The sequence below is a fragment of the Thermobia domestica genome, chromosome 10 (genome assembly GCF_964235325.1).
Source record: "Thermobia domestica chromosome 10, izTheDome1.hap1.1, whole genome shotgun sequence".
NCBI lineage: Eukaryota > Metazoa > Arthropoda > Insecta > Zygentoma > Lepismatidae > Thermobia > Thermobia domestica.
The window spans coordinates 245,410,974-245,431,236 of NC_137463.1; the positions used below are offsets into that span (position 1 = coordinate 245,410,974).

Consider the following 20,263-nt stretch of genomic DNA (forward strand, 5'->3'; position numbering starts at 1 on the left):
GTTTTAAGTTATAACACTTTGAAATTGGATAAGACTTTACAGACACCCTGCACAACAATCAAAAAAATATCAGAATATTTTCGTATTATTTTTGTTTTGGCACTTTAAATATGTAATTCTTATTATCTGCTTAATTCTTATTCTAACAAAAATAACCAACGATTGACCCATTTCGAAATCTTTGCTAAAAACATTTCACACAGCCACTGTCAACTTAAACAATTTCGGTCGCTCCTGTAATACGTCCAAAAACACGTACTATTGTATGGAAGGCAGAATAAATCACGTGCTAACAACTTGGCAACAGTAACTATCATCTGTAGCACAACCAATGGCCAGAAATAACTTTTCTTCGTCTTACGTTTGCACATGAGTAATAGCAAGGTTTGCAATACTTTATTAATCTAATTCAGCCCTTCGTTGTTTTCCTACTCTTGAAGACGGTAGCTATGATTGCAGAATGTACGCATAAGACAAGCAAATAGTGTTTGTCAGTTTTACTTTAATGGAAATAATGTATTCGGATGAAAAATTATCGGAACATCAGAAAAATGTCCGAATTGAAAAATACGAAAATTGTGTGCATGATTAATCACATTTCTTTCATTTTTATTTCTTTACCCGTAAATAGACTCCAAAATGTACCTTTGTAACTTATCCTGTACATACGAACCAACTAAGCATGAATCGGATATAAAGAATCCAAATAGGGATCAATACATCATTTGTTGCTATTAACAAATATTCATCGAATTAAAGAAAATTTGTATCGATTTACAAGGAGAAAGCCCACTTTGATAAATGAACTTCGGGGCCATCTTTCGCGAGGTAGTAGTGCATATTTAAAGTCTTAATATTACAAACTGGGAGAGCGTAATAGCTAAAAATAGCGGAGAAAAAGCTTCTTAAAGTTACCGACTTGCCGCATATATGATATAACGCATAAAGTTATCAAGTGACGGCGTGCCAGAATGAGGAGCATCTACGACTCACGTACAAAAGGGTCTAGGTTCGATTGCCGCTAGATAACTTTTTCTGTTTTTTGCTTTAACCAATAAAGTTGCCATTTGTAACTACAAGTAAAATATTAATGTACCATATGTTTATAATGAATAAAACAATAGAAATGTTCAAATCAGTTGTAAAATCTTTCAATGTTCCATGTTAACTAGCAACAAAATGTAACCTATTGGTAACTATATTGGTATCAGGAGTTATATTATGGTTACCACAGTCATTGTTTACAATATGTTCTTGATGCTTCGTGTCTATATCTGAACAGTGTGCGAATTACAAGGAGGATGAGGGGAAAATCCCCTTTGGTAATACTGGATGTATGCTATAAACCAGGGGCATCATTTCAAACTTCGGTTGAGAAGGGCAGAGCACCACCGACATAAGACTTTCACGTTTTGAACTGGTATATTAGTAGACAATCGATAAAAGTATATGTATTGTTCAGTCTTGTAGAGGCAATTGCCCCTCCTGCTCCCCTAAATGACACCCCTGGCCACAACTGTCAGTTTCCTATGCTATTGTCGTCTGAAGCACAATCCATCCCTCTTGCATAAGTCCGGTTGATTCGGCACTGTTCACAGATATAGACACGAAGTGTCAAGAACATTGTTTACACAACGACTGTGGTAACTATAATATAACTCGTGATAAAAAAAAAATATATTTACAGAATAGGTTACATTTTGTTGCTAGTTAACATGGAACACTGAAAGGTTTTACAACTGATTAGATATTTTCCATAAATAGAAGCTTTGCTTGGTATATAACTAAACACAAACTATTTGCTGAGCAAAACAATATATTCACATTTAAAAACTACATGCGTGTGACTGTTTCGCCAACAAACACTTTGGCTTCATTAGACACTATCTAGTGTCTGATGAAGCCAAAGTGTTAGTTGGTGAAACTGTCACACGTATGTAGTTTTTTAATGTGAATATACTGTTTTGCTCAGCAAATAGTTTGTTTGTGTTTAACTGATTTGAACATTTCTATTGTTTTATACATTATTAACATATGATAAATTAATATTTTACTTGTAGTTACAAATGGCAACTTTATTGGTTAACGTAAAAAACAAAAGTTGACTCTAGCGGGAATCGAACCTAGGAGTCTTTGTACGTGAGTCGTAGATGCTCCTCATTCTGGCACGCAGTCACTTGATAACTTTACGCGACATATCATATATGCGGCAAGTTGGAAACTTTAAGCTTTTTCTCCGTTATTATTGGCCTTGCGCTCTCCAAGTTTGTAGTATTAAGACTAAATGTGCACAACTACCTCGCGCATTTCGATCGATCTTGATATACTAATGTCAGGAACAGAAAACAACGTGCACTAACAAAAACAGATTTCAAGTAATTGTGAATTCGGATACGTTTTGGAAGGATTTTTTGAATGTGTAAAGCAGGGTATGGGACTGTCACGAAATGCAGTCTTCATTGAAATACAAATAAAGGCGAAGATTTATGTAGTATACTTGGCTGGCTAGACTAAAGTGTATCTCTCTTTCGTTACCGAAGACGCATGAGATGAGGACTACACATTAATAGGGGCCCGAACCACGTAAACTTCTACCAGGAATTCTAATATACTTTTTTATGAGTTTTGTGTGTTGCAATTATTTTAATTGAAAGTGAATCATTCCAGTAAAGTAAAATTTCCAGTTAAAATCATTCTGTTACTATGTGAAACCATTTATGAATTTGTTATATGTAAATTCCGAATATGACTTATCTTAGTTTTTATCCCCTAAAAATAGTGAAATCTTCCTTTATTTATTTTTGTCTGAAAAATCCGGGAACCTTAAATGAGCACTTCATTTATTTTTTCTCCCATAAAGGATTCCACAAGTAGGCAGGAACTTACCCACACGTTACGACTTTAGCAGCAAATAGAGAACACTGACAAAGATGCCAGTGAACATAAAAGATATGAAACATTTTATTAAATCTCCGGATAAAAGGTAAGAACGTTTATACCTAAGTTATTAAATATGTATTCTATAGCTATGATTAGCAATTATTGTATCAACTTACTCTAGCTTTAATTTTGTGGGCGTTGTCCTTTCTTATGGCCTTCTCTGTAGCAGCAGGGATCAAGATTTCACAGTCTTCGAACAATAAATCCTCGCCTTCATATGGTTGGGCTCCTGGGAAACCTACGATTGTACCGTGCTCATTTCGGTATTCCTCCAGTTCCTGGAAATCAAATGTATAGAACATAAGAAAACTTAATTCTATTCAACGGTGTCTATGCCTAAAAATGCAAGTCTGTTCAACATTACAAGTAATATTAGCGTCAATGTGTGTCACTATTAGCAGAAATCAAACTATAATAGGTACGAGAGAGGATCAAATGAAAACCTTAAAACTTCAATACATTTTAGAATGTAACAATGAAAGGGAAATATTACCTCTTACCTTTCAATGTAGTTCCTTTAACATTGAATGCAAGTATTTCACCGCATCAAAAATGCAAGGATACCATATTGGAAGAATTCTTTTGGTCGAGTTTGTAGTTACTCGTGCACCGCATTTTCCACCTCTTCATCACTATTGAAATGCTTGCCTCCTATCGCTTCTTTCAGTGGTTCACTGGGGACAGGGTCTGGTGAATAGGGTGGATAAATGAAAATCAAATTTGATATTATCGATAGTCTCAACGGTCAAACGAGCAGTATACGGACAGAAGTCCTTGTCGCTTACACCTGATTGTAAGGGGAAGTTGATTTTTCAGCAGGTTTGAATACCAGGCGCTGGTTACTGCCACTTTTTTCGTGTACTCTTCCAAAATTACTCCCTTTGCATCCCAGAAGAGAATGAGCATGACCTTTCCTGTTGGTGGTTGAGTGCACTTTTTCCCCTTCTTTTCGGCGAAGAGATATGCCGCCATTCCTTGCTCGCTTTTTTGGTTTCTGGATGATGATAGTGAACCCAGGTCTCATCGTCTGTCACAATCTTCTCCAGAAATGCATCACCCTCGGTGTTGAAAAGACGCAAAAGTTCTTTCACAGGAGTCGATGCGTCTATCTTTCAATTCAGCAGTCAACTCACGTTGCCACTTTGCAGACATCTTATTGAAATGCAGAACATTATGCACAATGTGTTGAGCTGAACCAACGCTAATATTCATGACTGTGGCGATTTCTTTCAGCGTAATACGCATTTTTCTCTATAAGCTGTTCCGCTAACATAATGTTTTCATCGGACACTACGCGGTGAGCCTGTCCCGGTCGAAGAGCATCCTCAACAGATGTTATGCCACTTTTGAACTTCCTACACCACTCGTATACTTGCTGCAGAGAGAAACATGATCACCATACTTTGCTGCCATTCTGCAATGAATTTTAATTGGTTCCATATCTTCACTGCTCAAAAACCGGATAACCGAACGCTGTCCTAACGTGGTGCATGTAGACAGTGGGGTGGCCATCTTGATATTGCCGCTGCCGCGTTTGTCGTTCTTCCAGCAACACTGTCATCTATCGGTCATTAAATGCAACTCAAGGCATATTACTACCACGTATCGAAGCAATCGTCCAACTTTGCGACATTTGATTGCATTTTTAAGGTTTTCATTTGATCCTTCCTCGTTTTGTCTTCTACTTAACCATGTGTATTTTTCATGCATGCATAAATAAATAATCTATCCCAGCAGAACGAAAACTATCAACTGCATCAGACTGACAATGAACAGCACAAGTATTGGCAACGCCATACAAATGATGTTAAAGTATCATCTTATATGCATTATCCATAAATAAGAAAACAAATATTTACGTGCTTAACATCTAATTCTTTTATTTAGGTCCTCATAATTTCGATACCTCTTCCAGCTTCCTGGTATTTATGGAAGACGTCATAAACAATGTTGTAAGATAGTGACAGAACTCTACACTATGAAGAACCATGAGCACGAAAATACTTCTGTTAATCTTAACAGTTTTCGAATATGTATTTGGTGAGACGACTCGAGTTTTAGGAAAGTGTGGAGTGACAGACATTGTGTCGGCCACATAATGTTAAAAAGTATCACGTAACATCTTGATTTACACACTCAAATGTAACATTCTCCGTAGGAGATATCAGGCAGCTGTAAGAGGTATCGCAATTACAAGGAACTAATTAAAAGAAGTATACGCTAGGTATATAAATATTTATTTTCTTATTTAGCCACAAAAATTAGTTCTACTTATTGTTTCGAAAAATACGCATGAGGATTTATTCTTCTATATCATTGTGTTCAGTACAATAAGATTTATCGATTTATATGTCTACTCTTTGTCCATTTTTTTAAATGCTGTTCGGTTAAATGTTGCAGAATCAGAAAAATGGAAAACATTCTTGTGAAACGCATCAACAATCACATATATTGCAGCAGTATTTACATTTACTGTATACGCTTATTTGAACACACTACCATCATAATTTACTTTTTTTTAAAAAATAATAGGTTTAACATTGTCTACTTCGCTCAGAAAGAAATCAACACTTATTTTATCAGCCAAGTATGAATTTGGATCATGCTGCTTAAATTCTGTTCTTTCACTAATGATAATGTATCAGTAACATTGGGAAGGAAGTCAGTATGGGTGAATGATTCAGGTTGTTTCACAATCGGGAGGTTTATAATTCCACGGTCGGTCATCTCAACTGAGAGTTTTCGAGGTCTCTCCCCGACCCCCCTCTTACTCGTACAAGAAGAATGTACCTTGAAATATGAGTCCTGGCCAATTTAATTTTGAAATTTTTTTCATGTTTTGTGTTAATTATAAAAACACAACATCGTAAAACATTTTCACAGCTACTTCGATCTAAAATTTCGTTTCACACTGTGAAATTAAGGTAGACTTCCAAATTATGGGAACTCAATATTGCAACCGAAAGAACAGATCAAACACTTTCGGTTTCAATATAGGATAACGTCTGAATTGAAACTTATTCTTGGGATGCTGCATATGAGTAACTAGGTGCATTCTACGTATCTTTTACCTGTAATAAGGTACTATCTTGAAAAATGAAATGAAATGAAATCTTTGAGTTTTACGTCCCACGGTTATGCCGGTTAGGCTAAAGGAGACGGTGATGATGAGAGATGAGTGAAATGGTGGAATGAAGAAAGTGGGAGGAAACGGGAGAACCCCGAGAAAACCCACGAGCACGATGTTTGTCCACCACAAAGTTCACTTGGCGAGGGCTGGGATCGAACCCGGGACCCCAAGCACCAGAGGTGAACGCTCTACCACTGAGCCACCGAGGTACTATTTTGAAACTAGGTACTCACCTTGTTATTGTTGTTATGACAGTAATTTTTTAATATTGAATCTCACACTATAGGGTATCCTACAAGTTAGTCGGCAAAATTGCATTTTTAATTTAGAGGTAAAATAAAGACCAAAAGTGATTCAGTCAGCTTATAAGATACCTATTTGAACGTTATCTATATCAATTGTACACTTGTTCTAGGTATTTTGTAGTCAATGTACGCTTTGAACTGTATAAAACATTGAGCAACATCATTTAAATTATCTTCTGTACAAACTGATTTAGGCCTACCTGCAAGAATGTTCCTTTACCGATCGACTATGTTCAAATCTTTTGTCGAGTTTCCGAAAACCTTCGTAAAATGACGGTGTAAGGATAGGAAAACAATTCAATAACACCACTGTATTTACAGTCATGTTTCCATCAACATTTACAGTAGAAAATCATTATGTAGATAGTTTATTCATTCGTTCTCAACTAATTAAGAATAAACAACACTAAGGCTCACAAACAACTTCACTAGTGGTGATATAGGATCCCCAAGTTTCTTGAGTGACAAAAATAATTGAAGACATTATTTATGTATTTTTGAAAGTTAATAAGATTTGCCTTTTATTCTTTATTGAACACTTCTAAGATAACATTAATAGCAGTGAGTTGAACATTTATATTCAAATTTTCTTTTCTTCGACAATTTCTAACTTGGACGTTAATTACAATTTTTCCCATGTAAAGCGCAATGTCTTGTGACTAATAAGTTTAGCTATCGTACCTGTACATGCCTATAATTTATTAATTACTAATTCGTACTTCATGTCTAACTGTAACTGGTAAAAGGAATGATCCATTTTTTATTCCTAGTTCCTGTTAGGTAAGTATGTAAACGGATTTAAAATTACAATGATTTGTGTTAACTCATGATACATCTATCAGTCTGGGTTCTGACTGCCCCAGTTTTACCTTCTAGATCCGCCACTAAACTTCTTTACTGATAATGGCAACTGAATTAAGGGAAGTACTGCTCTACTCAAGTAGCTACTATACTAGTCAAACCAGAATTTAATTACTGCTAGTTGCAACTGACTTACGAGCTACATGGTATAATAGGTGTCTTCAATACGTAAAGTTGTGTAGTTCAAAACGAGAGTTGTTAACTGATTCAATGTTATAGCGTCTCTGTGAAATGTTCTGAGCTGGATAATAAGGTCATGTAATACTGAAACTTAAATGGTATTCGGGGGGCGCGGTGCCTCAGTGGTAGAGCATTTATCCCCGGTGCTTGGGGTCCCTGGTTCGATCCCAGCTCGCGCCGTGTGGACTTTGTGGTGGACAAACATCGTGCTCGTGGGTTTTCTCGGGGTTCTCCCGTTTCCTCCCACTTCTTTCATTCCACCATTTCATTCATTTCTCATCTTCACCGTCTCCTTTAGCCTAACCGGCATAACCGTGGGACGTAAAACTTAAAGATTTCATTTTCATTTTTAAATGGTATTCAAGTGACGAAATATAACGTACGTCTTGATACAATTGAGTTCTTCAGTATAGATCTAAGGAGGTCAACGGGAAACTGTATTACTCTTCTAAGAAATTGGCGCTTTACAATTACCTTCGATTTCTTTATATTTTATTTATTTATTCATTTAATTTATTTATTTGTTTATTTATTTATTTATTTTTCGTTCCCAATTTATAACTAATCTGAAACGCTTTCAGACTAAATCTAACCCTCCATGTCGCTCAACATCAAATTACATCAATTTTAGAAGAGCAATGCCATATTTATTGATATAATTAAGCATTGTCGGATAAACCTGTTAAAGGAACTTCTGTGAAAGCTGTGAATCCTATGCAAGAGCCTGTCTTTTCTAAATTCTCTATACCTTGTCTGACATATTCCTGTTTTGATCTTTTAAACAGTTCGATGTTTAGCTGTGTCCTAGGTTTGTTTTTAATGGTGAAGATCTTCGAGCCTTTTCGAGCCAAGTTGATTAAAAAAGTAAAAGGAAAATTATTAAATGAAATCTCATTACTATATTCAAAATGTACTAGTAATTAACGAAATTTTAGAGTTTCATTTCTTCTTGCTTCTAAAGTTTATTGTGCTGACATGTATTTGGTGTTCCAAATTTACTTCTTTCTGAGAAAGGAGACTTCCTGACTTTCCTTGACCAGTTTTGTACTGATTTGTGGAAATGAGAACTATATTCTTGTAATGTTCATTAAAGTTATTTACTATCCTGAAGCTACATATTTACTGCAATTTCATTCCAAGGTTTCTCTAAATCACTAACTGAATGATAAAATTGTTATTTACCATCAAAGCAGTTTTATTTATACTCGGTTGCATATTTCGTCCTCCTCCTGTTCTGCAGACATCGTCAGGCCGATCTCAGACATTCATTGAATTACTATTTTCACAAAACTATTCTATCTTTCTGAAAAGTCAAATGAGTAACAAAGCTTATAAAAGATGAGACAAAAAGTATATATATACACTAAAAAAATCAATTAACATTTGTATTTTTCTCTAGTATCCAATGTTACCAAACCTAGAATTTGTAATAGTTTTTGTTGTCTCTAGTTGATTAGTAAATGTGATTTCTGCGATGCCGAACTATATTTTCAGAATCTTTTATCAATGCTTTTTCAAAGCTAATTTCGATTACTCATTATATAAGGTAATTATTTTTCTAAGCTGCCTTTTCTCTAAATTCAATTTAGATTGCTTCTTCCTGATAAAATATGCATCACGTTTAGGAATAAACTAGAGACAACTAGAAACAAATTCTAGGTATGGCAACATTAAATACTAGTTAAAAATACAAATGACAGCTATAGTTGGCTGATTTTTTAATGTATTATTACTTTTTGTCTCATTTTTGATAAGTACAGGCTTACTATTACTAATTTGGTGTTTAGAAACTTAGAATGTCGAACAGAAACATTGTTAGTGAGAAGGCAGAACCTTCACATTTTGCAGCTAGAGAATGTAACTCAAAATCTATTGTTTTTTTTTTTTTTTTTTTTTTTTTTGGCCTCCGCTGCTGAAATTGATATGTAAATGGACGAACACAGACGAAAGGATGGCTTTCCGTGATCGGTGGAACGAAGTGGATGAAACTGAACTGAAAAAAAAATTGTTGGTACGTTGTTACTTATTGGTATGTGTAAGTCCAAAAATGAATCTGTCAGTCAATTGTGAAGTCGCTCGGATGGGCGTCCAATATTTTCCAAGATTAGTCGTAATGGATTTCAGATTTCGATGCGATTTGATAATGCAGCCGAGAGACGCAGAAAAAAAAGAAAGAAAGAAAAAAAAAACTTTAGAACCAGGAAAGTATGGTATTAAAATTTAGACTATATATGACAGTACAACAAACTATGCCTGGAAGACGCAAATCAACACGAGGAAGAGCTCAGAAGATTCCAGAGAAAATGAACACTATAAAAAAGTGGTCATGGATCTCACGGAAGAAATTGAGAACAGTGGCCGCAATATCACGTGCGTTGAATTTTTTCACAAGTGTAGAACTTGCACAGCATTTGCTTTCAAGGCGCCTGACATTAGTTACTGCAATACGACGGAATAATCCCGAATTGCCATCAGACTTCAAGGTTCCTAAGAAGAGAGAAATTCACAACAATGTTTCGATTTCAAGATAATGTAATGATAGTATCTTCTTGTCCTAAGCCACCTAAAGTTGTAACTCTTCTTAGTACAATGCATTCTCACCCTGCCAAACCTCAAATCAGAAGATTACAATGCAAACAAAGGAGAAGTGGATATCATGGATCAAATGGTTCAGCATTTTAGCTTCAAGAGAATTACAAGAAACTGACCCATGACCATATTGTACGCTTCGTAGATGTAAGAGTATTGAGTACTTATATATTATAGACTTTCCTTTACTCCGCACCTTCAAAGAACAACTCAAGAAGGAAATTTTTAATAGCACTTGGAAAAGAGAGACGTTCAATATGAAGACATTTGTGACATAACTACTCCCAAGAATACAGCCAATGATGATCATAGATCAGCTCGAAAAAAAAAAACACGTGACCGTGGAAAGGGCAGAGAAAAACAGATAAACTTGCACGAGGTGCAAAAACTACGTTCGCAGTGGAAGTCGGAAGCAGTGGAAAGTTTCCACCACATTTGGTTTCACTAGAGACCTGGGTGAATGCAGTAACTTTCTTTCAGACGCTAAATCAATCCCCCCGAAAAAAGAAAATGGTATCTCTTACCGTATTTTTTTATGCCAACAACGCTGAAAGTGAAAATTGATCATTTTCACCACTTCGGGTTTCAACCGAGTTAACGGAGTAGACGGAACCTACTGTTTGAACGCTGAATAGATTAAAAAAAAAGTTAATCGCTATCACTTACCATATTTGCTTTATGGAAACCAATATTTCGAAAATGGTAGTAGAAGTAGTAAACTTATACCACTTCCGGTTTTAGCAGAAATGTGGGTAGACATGGTATCTTTTCTTCAGACGCTGAACCGACTACATAAAAGTACATGTCGTTATCTATTACCGTACTTATTCTCTGGTGCTCAACATCGAAACCGGAAATCGTCAATTTCTTCTACTTCCGATTTGAATAATGTTAATGGAGGAAGTGCAACCTATTCTTGAAACATTAAAGCCACTCCAAAAGACCGGTTCCCGCTGTCTATTACAGTTTTTGCTCTGGGGATCATAGTTGAAACCTGAGATGGTTAATTTCTACCACTTCCGGTTTGAATAGAGAGTTAATGAAGTAAATTGTTCCTCGCTATCTCTTACCATGTTAGCTTTATAGAGATCAATATTGAAACTGAAAGTAGTAAACTAATACCACTTCTGATTTTAGCAGAAAGGTATAAATGGAGATGGTATCTTTTCCTCAGATACCATAAATTCCATGAAACTAATTTTTATCTGTTACCGTTTTTATTCTATGGTGATCAACATTGAAACCGGAAATTGTTATATTCTACCATTTCCGGTTTGAGTAGAGGGTTAACGATGAGATTAAACTTATTCTTGGGACGCTGAATCGACTCCTAAAAACCGTTCCTCGATATGTATTTGCTATGATACCTGACAAAGAGAGATATAGCAGTTCTATACCTTCCTATACTTACGCATTGCATTGTTTGGAAGTCTAAAATGAGATTGGGGGCGCGGTGGCTCAGTGGCACAGCGTTCACCTCTGGTGCTTGAGGTCCCGGGTTCGATCCCAGTCCCCGCCAAATGAACTTTGTGGTGGACAAACACCGTGCTCGTGGGTTTTCTCGGGGTTCTCCCGTTTCCTCCCACTTTCTTCATTCCACCATTTCACTCATCTCTCATCATCACTGTCTCCTTTAGCCTAACCGGCATAACCGTGGGACGTAAAACTCAAAGATTTCATTTCATTTTTCTAAAATTAGATGTTTTTGATTCGGTAGTCAATTATAAAAATCCAGTGCGGGCATAAACATCTACACAAATATTGTAAGGTGGCTAAATCAGTTGATTTTGTTTTAAACACACTAATACAGTCATTTCTTAACGAAAAACATGCACACAAAATATAAAATATATACCTTAGGATCTATTCCTTGATTATTATAAATTGAACCGTCGATTTCTTTGACACCAATACATACAGCTCCAGCTCTATGCAAGTATCTCATCGTGTGCAAACCCACGTTGCCAAATCCCTGTTGAAAGAAGGAAATTACTTTGTAAATATTTTACAACAGAATTTATATTAGGATTGTTTGTTACCTACAGGGTCATAATTTCCCATATAACTATGCGTACAGTCGTCACCAAAAGTTTATGTTCTGCTTTACAACTATTACTCTCAAAAATTCGACGGAAACATTTTGTTTAATTTACCGAAATATTACCATAAATGATTTCAACTACTGCAAAATTGTATGACTTTTGATGACAACTGGACATACACTGTGGCAATAATATTTTTTATAGTTTAATAATCATTTTAACCTACTTTTACGAAAGCACTAGGATTAAAATCAACGGAATTTTCAAGAATTGTCTTAAAAACTCATTTTTCTATTAATACTAATAAAGTTACGAAACTTGGTAGATAGATCTATCAGATACCCTTAACAATGAGTCCAACAGATATTATATCTCTCATGTTGTATCAGCTCCCTGCTATTGATATCTGTGATTTTAAAATTCACGCAATCATTTTCGGTAAATGCAAAAAAGTAAACACATACGTAGACCAAATGTTTTAACTGCCTGCATTTATAAAAATGGAATTTTAACTGATAAATTGATATAATACTTATGTTTCCCAACCATATAGTAAAGCACTATTACATCTTAGAGCGTTATTGAAAGTTCGAGAATTCCTATGAGAAGAAACAAGTCTATCTCACGGAGAAAAAAAAAATCGCTGGTTCGTTTTCAATATATGCAGCAAGAGAATGGTTTTAACAACTTGATATAGAAGTTACAAGTATTTAAAAAGAAAAACAAAAGTGCTGCTTCTTTTGTTAGACAAATAACGATTTAACCTTTGGAGTGTGTGCTGTCAATATTATTAGAAATTTATGACAAAGTTATGCTTGTAAGAACACTACAAGTACACTACCTGTTTGTTACTTGCGTGTTGGTGAATGGTTACTAGAGTTTACCGTATATCTTTGAAGTATGTGGCTTACTGCATATATTGTGGTTATGCTTAAGGTTTATGCTTGAAATTTTAATTGGGGTCCAACGTGAGAGGTTTCTTATTTTAAACATTTTTTTCCTATACTCCAGACAGAAGAGTTTAACAACAATTATTAAATTTGGTAATTTTAGGTATGAATAAAAGGATACACCTTTAATGTGTGATTGATTCAAAGTTTTTGATTAGTTGTTATGTGATGTTTGTGAATTGGTTTGTGTGTTGAGACATTTTTGGCAGTTGACAGTTTCTAAGCACATACTAGTGTTTTTTTTTTTTTTTTTTATTGAAGTTACTGGCTGAGCCTCGCTCTCTACACAGAGCATTATTCACATATGAGCATGAATCTTCTTGTCATTCCTCACAACATCTGTACCTGTCCCTTTATAGACAAGTGAAAGACATTTTAACAAAACTCGGCAAGGGGTGCCATAAAGGGGAAATTTTTTTCCCCGATTATTTTTCAATATCGCGTCGTTTGCAAGATTTGAGCCTACTTCCGGTTGGAGTTTCTAATTCATTAATGTGATCAGTGTTTTCTTCCTTCTTGCATGCAGTATGTAATAAGCAAATACATTACATACACAATTTTATAATGTGAGGGATATATGGTGTTCATTCAGCAAAACATTCCAAACAATAAAGATTCATCTTAGTCTGGAGAAATGGCTATCCTTCGTTTTTTTCATTACAAATGCCTGAGAGATATACAACCCCTATATACAATGATGTAGTGTTAGGATGTATAACTCGTGGGATATGATGCTTTACTTTTTTAAAATTTCAACACTTCAGTGTACCCCTAGAAATGTAATAATAGCCATGTTTTTTAAATATTCAATTAGAACTGGACAATCTACACAAAATTTGGAATCGACCAGTGAAAACGGCACGTTTGTAGCACTTGTGGTTTTCGAGATCTCATTGTCGAAAGGATTGGGGATAAACATATAAACCTAGCATTTTAATATATAGTGTGTTTTACAGCAGTTACTTGAGGCGTAAATTTAGCATAAGTACTTAATATTGTGGAGATTTATAGAGAAGTTTATTATTTGATGAAACTGTTAATTTTTTAAACTAACTGATACAAACTTTGATGTTTGGAGTTTGAAGATAAAATGTGATTTTAATTTTTAAGTTATACTGAGACAGCTAACGATATGAGATTTGGTAATACACTATAACATTTTGGAATTCTTCTGAGGTTTTATATTATTACTTTTGCTGAAGTTGTCACCTAAAGTACCCGTGGTTATGACGTAGAATCACGCCATTGAAATAGTGACTGAGAAATATGAAATTAAAGTACAACAGGAATAAAAAAGTTTGTAAGTGACCAGTTACAATATGGTGTTAGTTATGAAAACTAATTTTGTTCTTGTATTAGGTAATATTACTATTATTATTCTGAATTGCGTGTGTTGAACCAGAATCGATTGAATCAAGTATGCGAAAATAAAGGATATTTCAATTCAAACTTACTACAAAGATGATAGGAAAATACATACAACCCCATGTCTTTCCCTGTAATATTTACTAACTATTTGGTTGATTACATAAAACTCATGACTCCCGAAACAATTTTTAAATGAGAGCATTTTATCGTCACAAATGAATAAGAACATACGGCTGAACATTTAGTTGAACTGAATAAAAAATATTTAAAGTTGTAACCCCTTTTATGAACTACGCACTGTCGCTTTACTTAGCAAAACAATTAAAAAAAAAAAAAGTCTGATAAAGACAAGAAACTTGATATTTAGTGTGAATATACTCCCCAAAGCCTTCGAATAGTGTGCAAATTGCCTTTACACTAGCGACATTTCTTGGTATCATGGAGGAGGCTAAGCAGCTAGCAACAATTATTAGCCTGATTCTTGGTGTTATGAAGGAAGGTATGCAGCCAGCAACCACTATTAGCCTGACTCTCGGTATTATGGAGGAAACTGTGCAGCTAGCAACAACTATTAGCCAGACTCTTGGGTCATGGAAGAAGCTATGAAGCTAGAAACAACTATTAGCCTGACTCTTGGGTCATGGAGGAAGCTATGCAGCTAGCAATAACTATTAGCGTGACAGATGTTGGAAAGTGATGTGACTGACAGCATGGGGCATCTTGCTTTTACAATAAGGATTAAGAATATTTAAATATTTTTGCCTAGATGTTTATGCAATCCGGAACTTTTAAATGTTTTGAGGTTTGCATATTGGTCTGACTGACAGACTGATGCGTCTTTTTATAATATGGGTTGACCTAAGAATAAGCTTTTCCTCCTGAAATAAGATTTTGGAGGTTACATCAGATCAGTTCTTATTTCAGGCCTATCAATACCCAACAGAGTCACCAGAATTAGAAGTTTATGCCATACTTACATATCATATGCCATACTCACACTCTCCCTTGCTCTCAGGTTTATACTTTGCTTTCTTAGTCGTGGCTGGGAAAGATAAGCACAAACAAACTATCGATGAAGTCCCAAATACTTCTCAAATCATAGACATTTTCAAAATTCTATATGTGCATTACCTGAAGAATGAAGGATTTTCCACCCCAACCAGGTGTTGTTCCGATCATTCCCATATAACTTGCTTCATTGATGAAGTTCTCCAAGCCGTGGAAAACACCTCGACCAGTTGCGGATATTCTGCCGTGGATACCACCTTGGTTGATAGGTTTACCCGTCACACACGCATGGGCATTGATGTCAAGATGACCTATTGGAAGGAAATTACAAAAATGGGTTGTGCAATGCAAATCAACCAACCAAAACATATAGTGCATATACCAACCAAGACATATAGTTTTCAAAAAGGCCACTTTGTACAGATAAATTCTTGATTCATATTAACTAAAAATCACGTTCTTATTCTGATGAATTATTTAGAAGATTAAAAAATCATACGTTTATGAATATGCTAAGTACACTAAAATACAATGGGAACGTAAATTCCTAGCAAAAGTACTACCAAATACACTTCTCTCTCTCTCTCTCTCTCTCTTTTTTTTTCCCTCAGAATAAATGGATGGACCGATCTTAGCTCAAATGTTGATAAATTTATTTATAAGCAGTAAACACTTCTAACCAGAGTAGGTATGACATTCTGTTAGAATAACAGACTCGCATTGAAACCTTTGTGTGTATCAGCCATTAGACTGAAGAGAAAGAAAGAAAAAAGAAAAGACTTAAGGCAAGGATGCAACAGAATAACGCGATGCTGACGCATTGATAAAATATTCAAAATATAAAACACGCAGAACTCAGTTACTGGCTTATCAGTATAGACGAATCAACTACATTTAAACTGGCGCCAATGTTTTTGTACACAAGAGTGTCAAGATTTTGACATGTCACTAGAATTTTAAACTTCAAAAAACGGTCAACACCTTTTAAGAGGCCTAATCACTGTGAAATTAAAATACCGCTAATTTTACAGTAATTATGCTATATCTTCAAATAGATAAAAGATAATCGAAATGTGGAACAAGTGCGCCCTAGACAATAATATTTTGCATAAGGTACCGTTATCACGAGTCACCTAGTAGCTTCCCGTTTGCAGCCATTTAAGGAACGCGAAAATAAATGCCGAAATCGAAAGGAGATAAGGAGTCGTGATAACGTACCTCATGCAAAATAATATTGTCTAGGGGGCTGTTGTTCCACATTTTGATTATCTGTTATCTATTTGAAGGTATCACACAATAACTGTAAAATTAGCGGTATTTCAATTTGGCCGTGATAGGACCTCTTAAGAATGCAGTTATGTGTTAGACGCAACATTTTATTAAAATAATTTGCAACCTCTGGCCTAAGCTTTTCGGACAACACCTGGAAAATTGCTGATTACCTAACTATACTCGAATTCCAATTTGTATGCCTGGAGAATCCTCTATCAATTCAGTAAGCTACAACATGGAATAACTGCTACAGCTACACATAGATTTAAGATTTAAAATCCACCCGCCATAGTGGATTGCCCCAGTAAACAGCAGACGGCTTGTTAGGCGGAGCTAGACGAATACAGTATCAAAAACAGAAAAGAAAAACAAACGGAGATCAAATCAGTATTTTTATATTCGAATGTGACATATATTATATGTGAATTTTTATATTGCCTGAAGAAACATTTTCCATCTGGGTCAGGTGAATCTAGAAATCTATACATCGGACAGTTCAATTTGTAAAACTTTTGCCCAGTGAGTCCCTGCTAATGAAGTGATTGGATTTCTGTTTTGTAATTTGAATAGGGATAGAAAGTAAACCTTTGTAAGTTGTAAGAAAACTCATTCAAACTAATATATTTATAATTATAGTCAATATATTCGTAAAGAGCAGACATAAAAGATATGGGCTCTAGACTGATAGTACCCAATGCAAATGTTATAAATTTTACTCAAATACAAGTATACTGGTTTCAGAAGTCACTTACTCCAAACACTACCCTAGAAAACTATTACCTCAATACAAAATACATGATAGCTGATTATTCACAAATAAGTTTCTGGTCCTAGTAATCGGTATGAATATATAAAATGTCACCGTCTTGATTACTGGCCAATATTGCTAAGAACTGGAGATATGAAAACCAGTATGTATTTGGAAGTTCAATTTGAATCAACTTTGTTGATGCAAGCCGCTTAAAGAGTTGTTTTATCCATGGGCGGCAATTAGGGGAGGCAAAGGGGGGCAGTTGCCCCCTCACTTTTTTTGATGTGACCCATTAATGTATATCATTTGGAAATATAAAGCTATTGTGTGTATTACTGGTTCATAGAAAAAATGATGCCATATAATATTTGTCGTTACGTACGTATTGGTTGTCTTCCCGTGGAGTTATGAAAGCCGCACAAATTACGTTTTAATTGCCACGGAAAATTGCCCAAAGTTAACCTATTTTAGCTCCACAATTCCAGCGTACTTTCATTTCTTCTTGCAAGGGCTCGATATGTTAGTCAGCCGCTTTGAAACTAATTGAGATATTTCGAAAAAAAAGAAAGAAAGGAAGTTTTTCACAAGTTATTCTTCAATTGACAGTTCCTGAAATGTCTTTCCTTCTTTTTAATAGTAAGGAATGTGGATTAAAAAGAGAATAACAAGAAACAAGTTCTATCTTTTGTATTGTTTTGCAGTGTAATATATTAGCGAAGTGGTGTGTTTAGGGGTGCACGAATGTATATATTACTAAATTTAGTGAATTCAACAGATTTCTAGATTCTAGGATTATTTTGTATAATTGGAGTGTGGAGTAATTCTAAGATTGTTGAGTTTTGATGTATGCCAAGAAAGTGAAAACTGCACCTAATGGCAATGAACATGTTTCGGGAAGCTGCAAATGTATTTCTGTAAATGTCGTAGCATATGCTTGTAGTATTTACTGTCTTTCTAAGAGTAATAACATACATTTAACAGCATGTGTAGAATTAAAAATATAAGATGTTCATTAATCCCCAGTTTCAATATAACTTTTGCAAAACAAGACTCATTATTCATTATTATGATTAATATTTACTTGTTTTGCAAATTTGTTATTAAATAATTAGATCATACAATTTTCCAGACAGAATTTTAAGATGTTCATGAGCAATGAATCAAATTTCTTCTTACACCTTCGTTGTATAAGAGTACAAAGGGCTAGTACCTACTTGCGTTTCTCTTGTGAATTTACTTAATAAAATAAGAAATACGATATACAGTATTTTAACTGAAGATAGTATCCTATTAGTTATACAACCTTTCGTCAAACGAAGTGTTAGCATCAACCAGAAAAACCAACATTGATATCCAAATATTCAGATCATGTCTTGCCCCCTCCCCCACTTTTAACGTCCAATCGCCGCCACTAGTTTTATCAATGAATTTAAAAGACTCACTTTGCTGTTCTCGTTTGCTCACGTTGTTCCAAAAATTATTTAATCGTCGAATTTTCGCTAATTAATGCGAATGAAATTTCTGTCCCAGGTATGTCTTCCCAAGTGGGAAAAAAAATTGAAAAAATAAAAATACAGTACCTGGTTAATCAAAATAGTCGTCGTATGCAACTACACACTTGACATCTTCCAGTCGACGATTGGATTCCATGCGGAAACAAGTCTGAAGTGTACGATGCGAAGTAGTCCTCACCGCACGTTACACTGGACGTTCATCAGGAAATGTTTTCTCTCCCAAGAAATGTTCGAGATGCCGGAGGAGGTATTCAGTGAGAGAGACGGGGAAAATACGGCCAGAGAGGAAAGATTTCATACTGCAATTATGGAGAGCCTGTACCTCGAATAAGAAAGACAATGGATCACTCCCACCACGGATTACCAGACCAGCAATAACATCCGTAAGTGGACAGGTGGTTTAAGAATCTGTCCTGGACGTTGATTACGATCCAATCATTGCCCTTACCATTTAAGACTGTCATTGCTGATTCATTTTACATATGAAGTGACAAAATCTGATTGGCATTCCTTACGCTCAGAACTGCAGTTTCCAGACAACAATTCTTTTTGGTCGGTATCAACCCCAACTTCTTCACCTTATAAATTGCACGAAGATGCCGAACAACAGTAGTATGGCATGTGCCTAACCCGCAGAGTTCGAATTAATGGGGGATTCTCACCCCTCTTGTTACAACTTATCCCCGGTTCGTGACAAGTCAATGTCTTCCTTGTCGGGGATATATTTTTCTCCTGTAGAAATATGTGAAGACTATTTCTAATATCGCAATTTAATTACTGCAAACACACACTTAAAATATTACTTTAATGAAATTTCTAATGTGTTAACATGAATGTGAATTGTTTTTTTTTTGTGACTTCCATTAATTAGTACAGTAGTCAGTAATGTTGTTGTTATTAGTTAATTGGTATGTGTTAAGAATTATTCTTGTTTGCAGTCTAATAATATAATACCCTATATTTGTATGTATTATGCAGTTTTTGTTCCCTCTCGTATACCGACAATACACTAGCATCCCCTCTCGTCTGGAATTTTAATTCGAACACTGCTAACTCGTCTGCAATGGCACGGACACTTTTCTGAGTGTATGCTTCCAGGGTGCTTGTGAGAAGCTCCTCTGCAGATTATGTTGGCCAATATCGAAGGGCTCATTTTGGAACGGCGAATGGTGGGTTCATTCGCCATTCCTGGCCCAAATTTATTGTTAACAACTTTTGCAGCTTGCTGTGCAGAATGTCCCAGTTTGAATTCGAAAACAAAAGTAACTTGAAATTGTGTTCTCCATGATGCACTTTCATGTCATCCTATTTAACAATACACTGCTTCCGCAATGTCTGAATATCTCAGGCTGT

The 20,263-nt window shown here is 35.3% G+C and overlaps 1 protein-coding gene across 2 annotated transcripts in view; it reads right to left on the bottom strand.

The window, feature by feature from the left end:
- Gdh (glutamate dehydrogenase, mitochondrial) overlaps positions 1–20,263 on the bottom strand; it is a 128,591-nt gene that overhangs the window by 18,663 nt on the left and 89,665 nt on the right. For both annotated transcript variants that reach the window (XM_081729444.1, XM_081729443.1), the window contains exons 4-6: positions 15,497–15,684; positions 11,861–11,977; positions 3,057–3,218 (exon numbers count right to left, since the gene is read on the bottom strand). In XM_081729444.1, the coding sequence (XP_081585570.1) occupies positions 3,057–3,218; positions 11,861–11,977; positions 15,497–15,684 (467 nt within the window). The remainder of the gene's footprint in view (positions 1–3,056; positions 3,219–11,860; positions 11,978–15,496; positions 15,685–20,263) is intronic.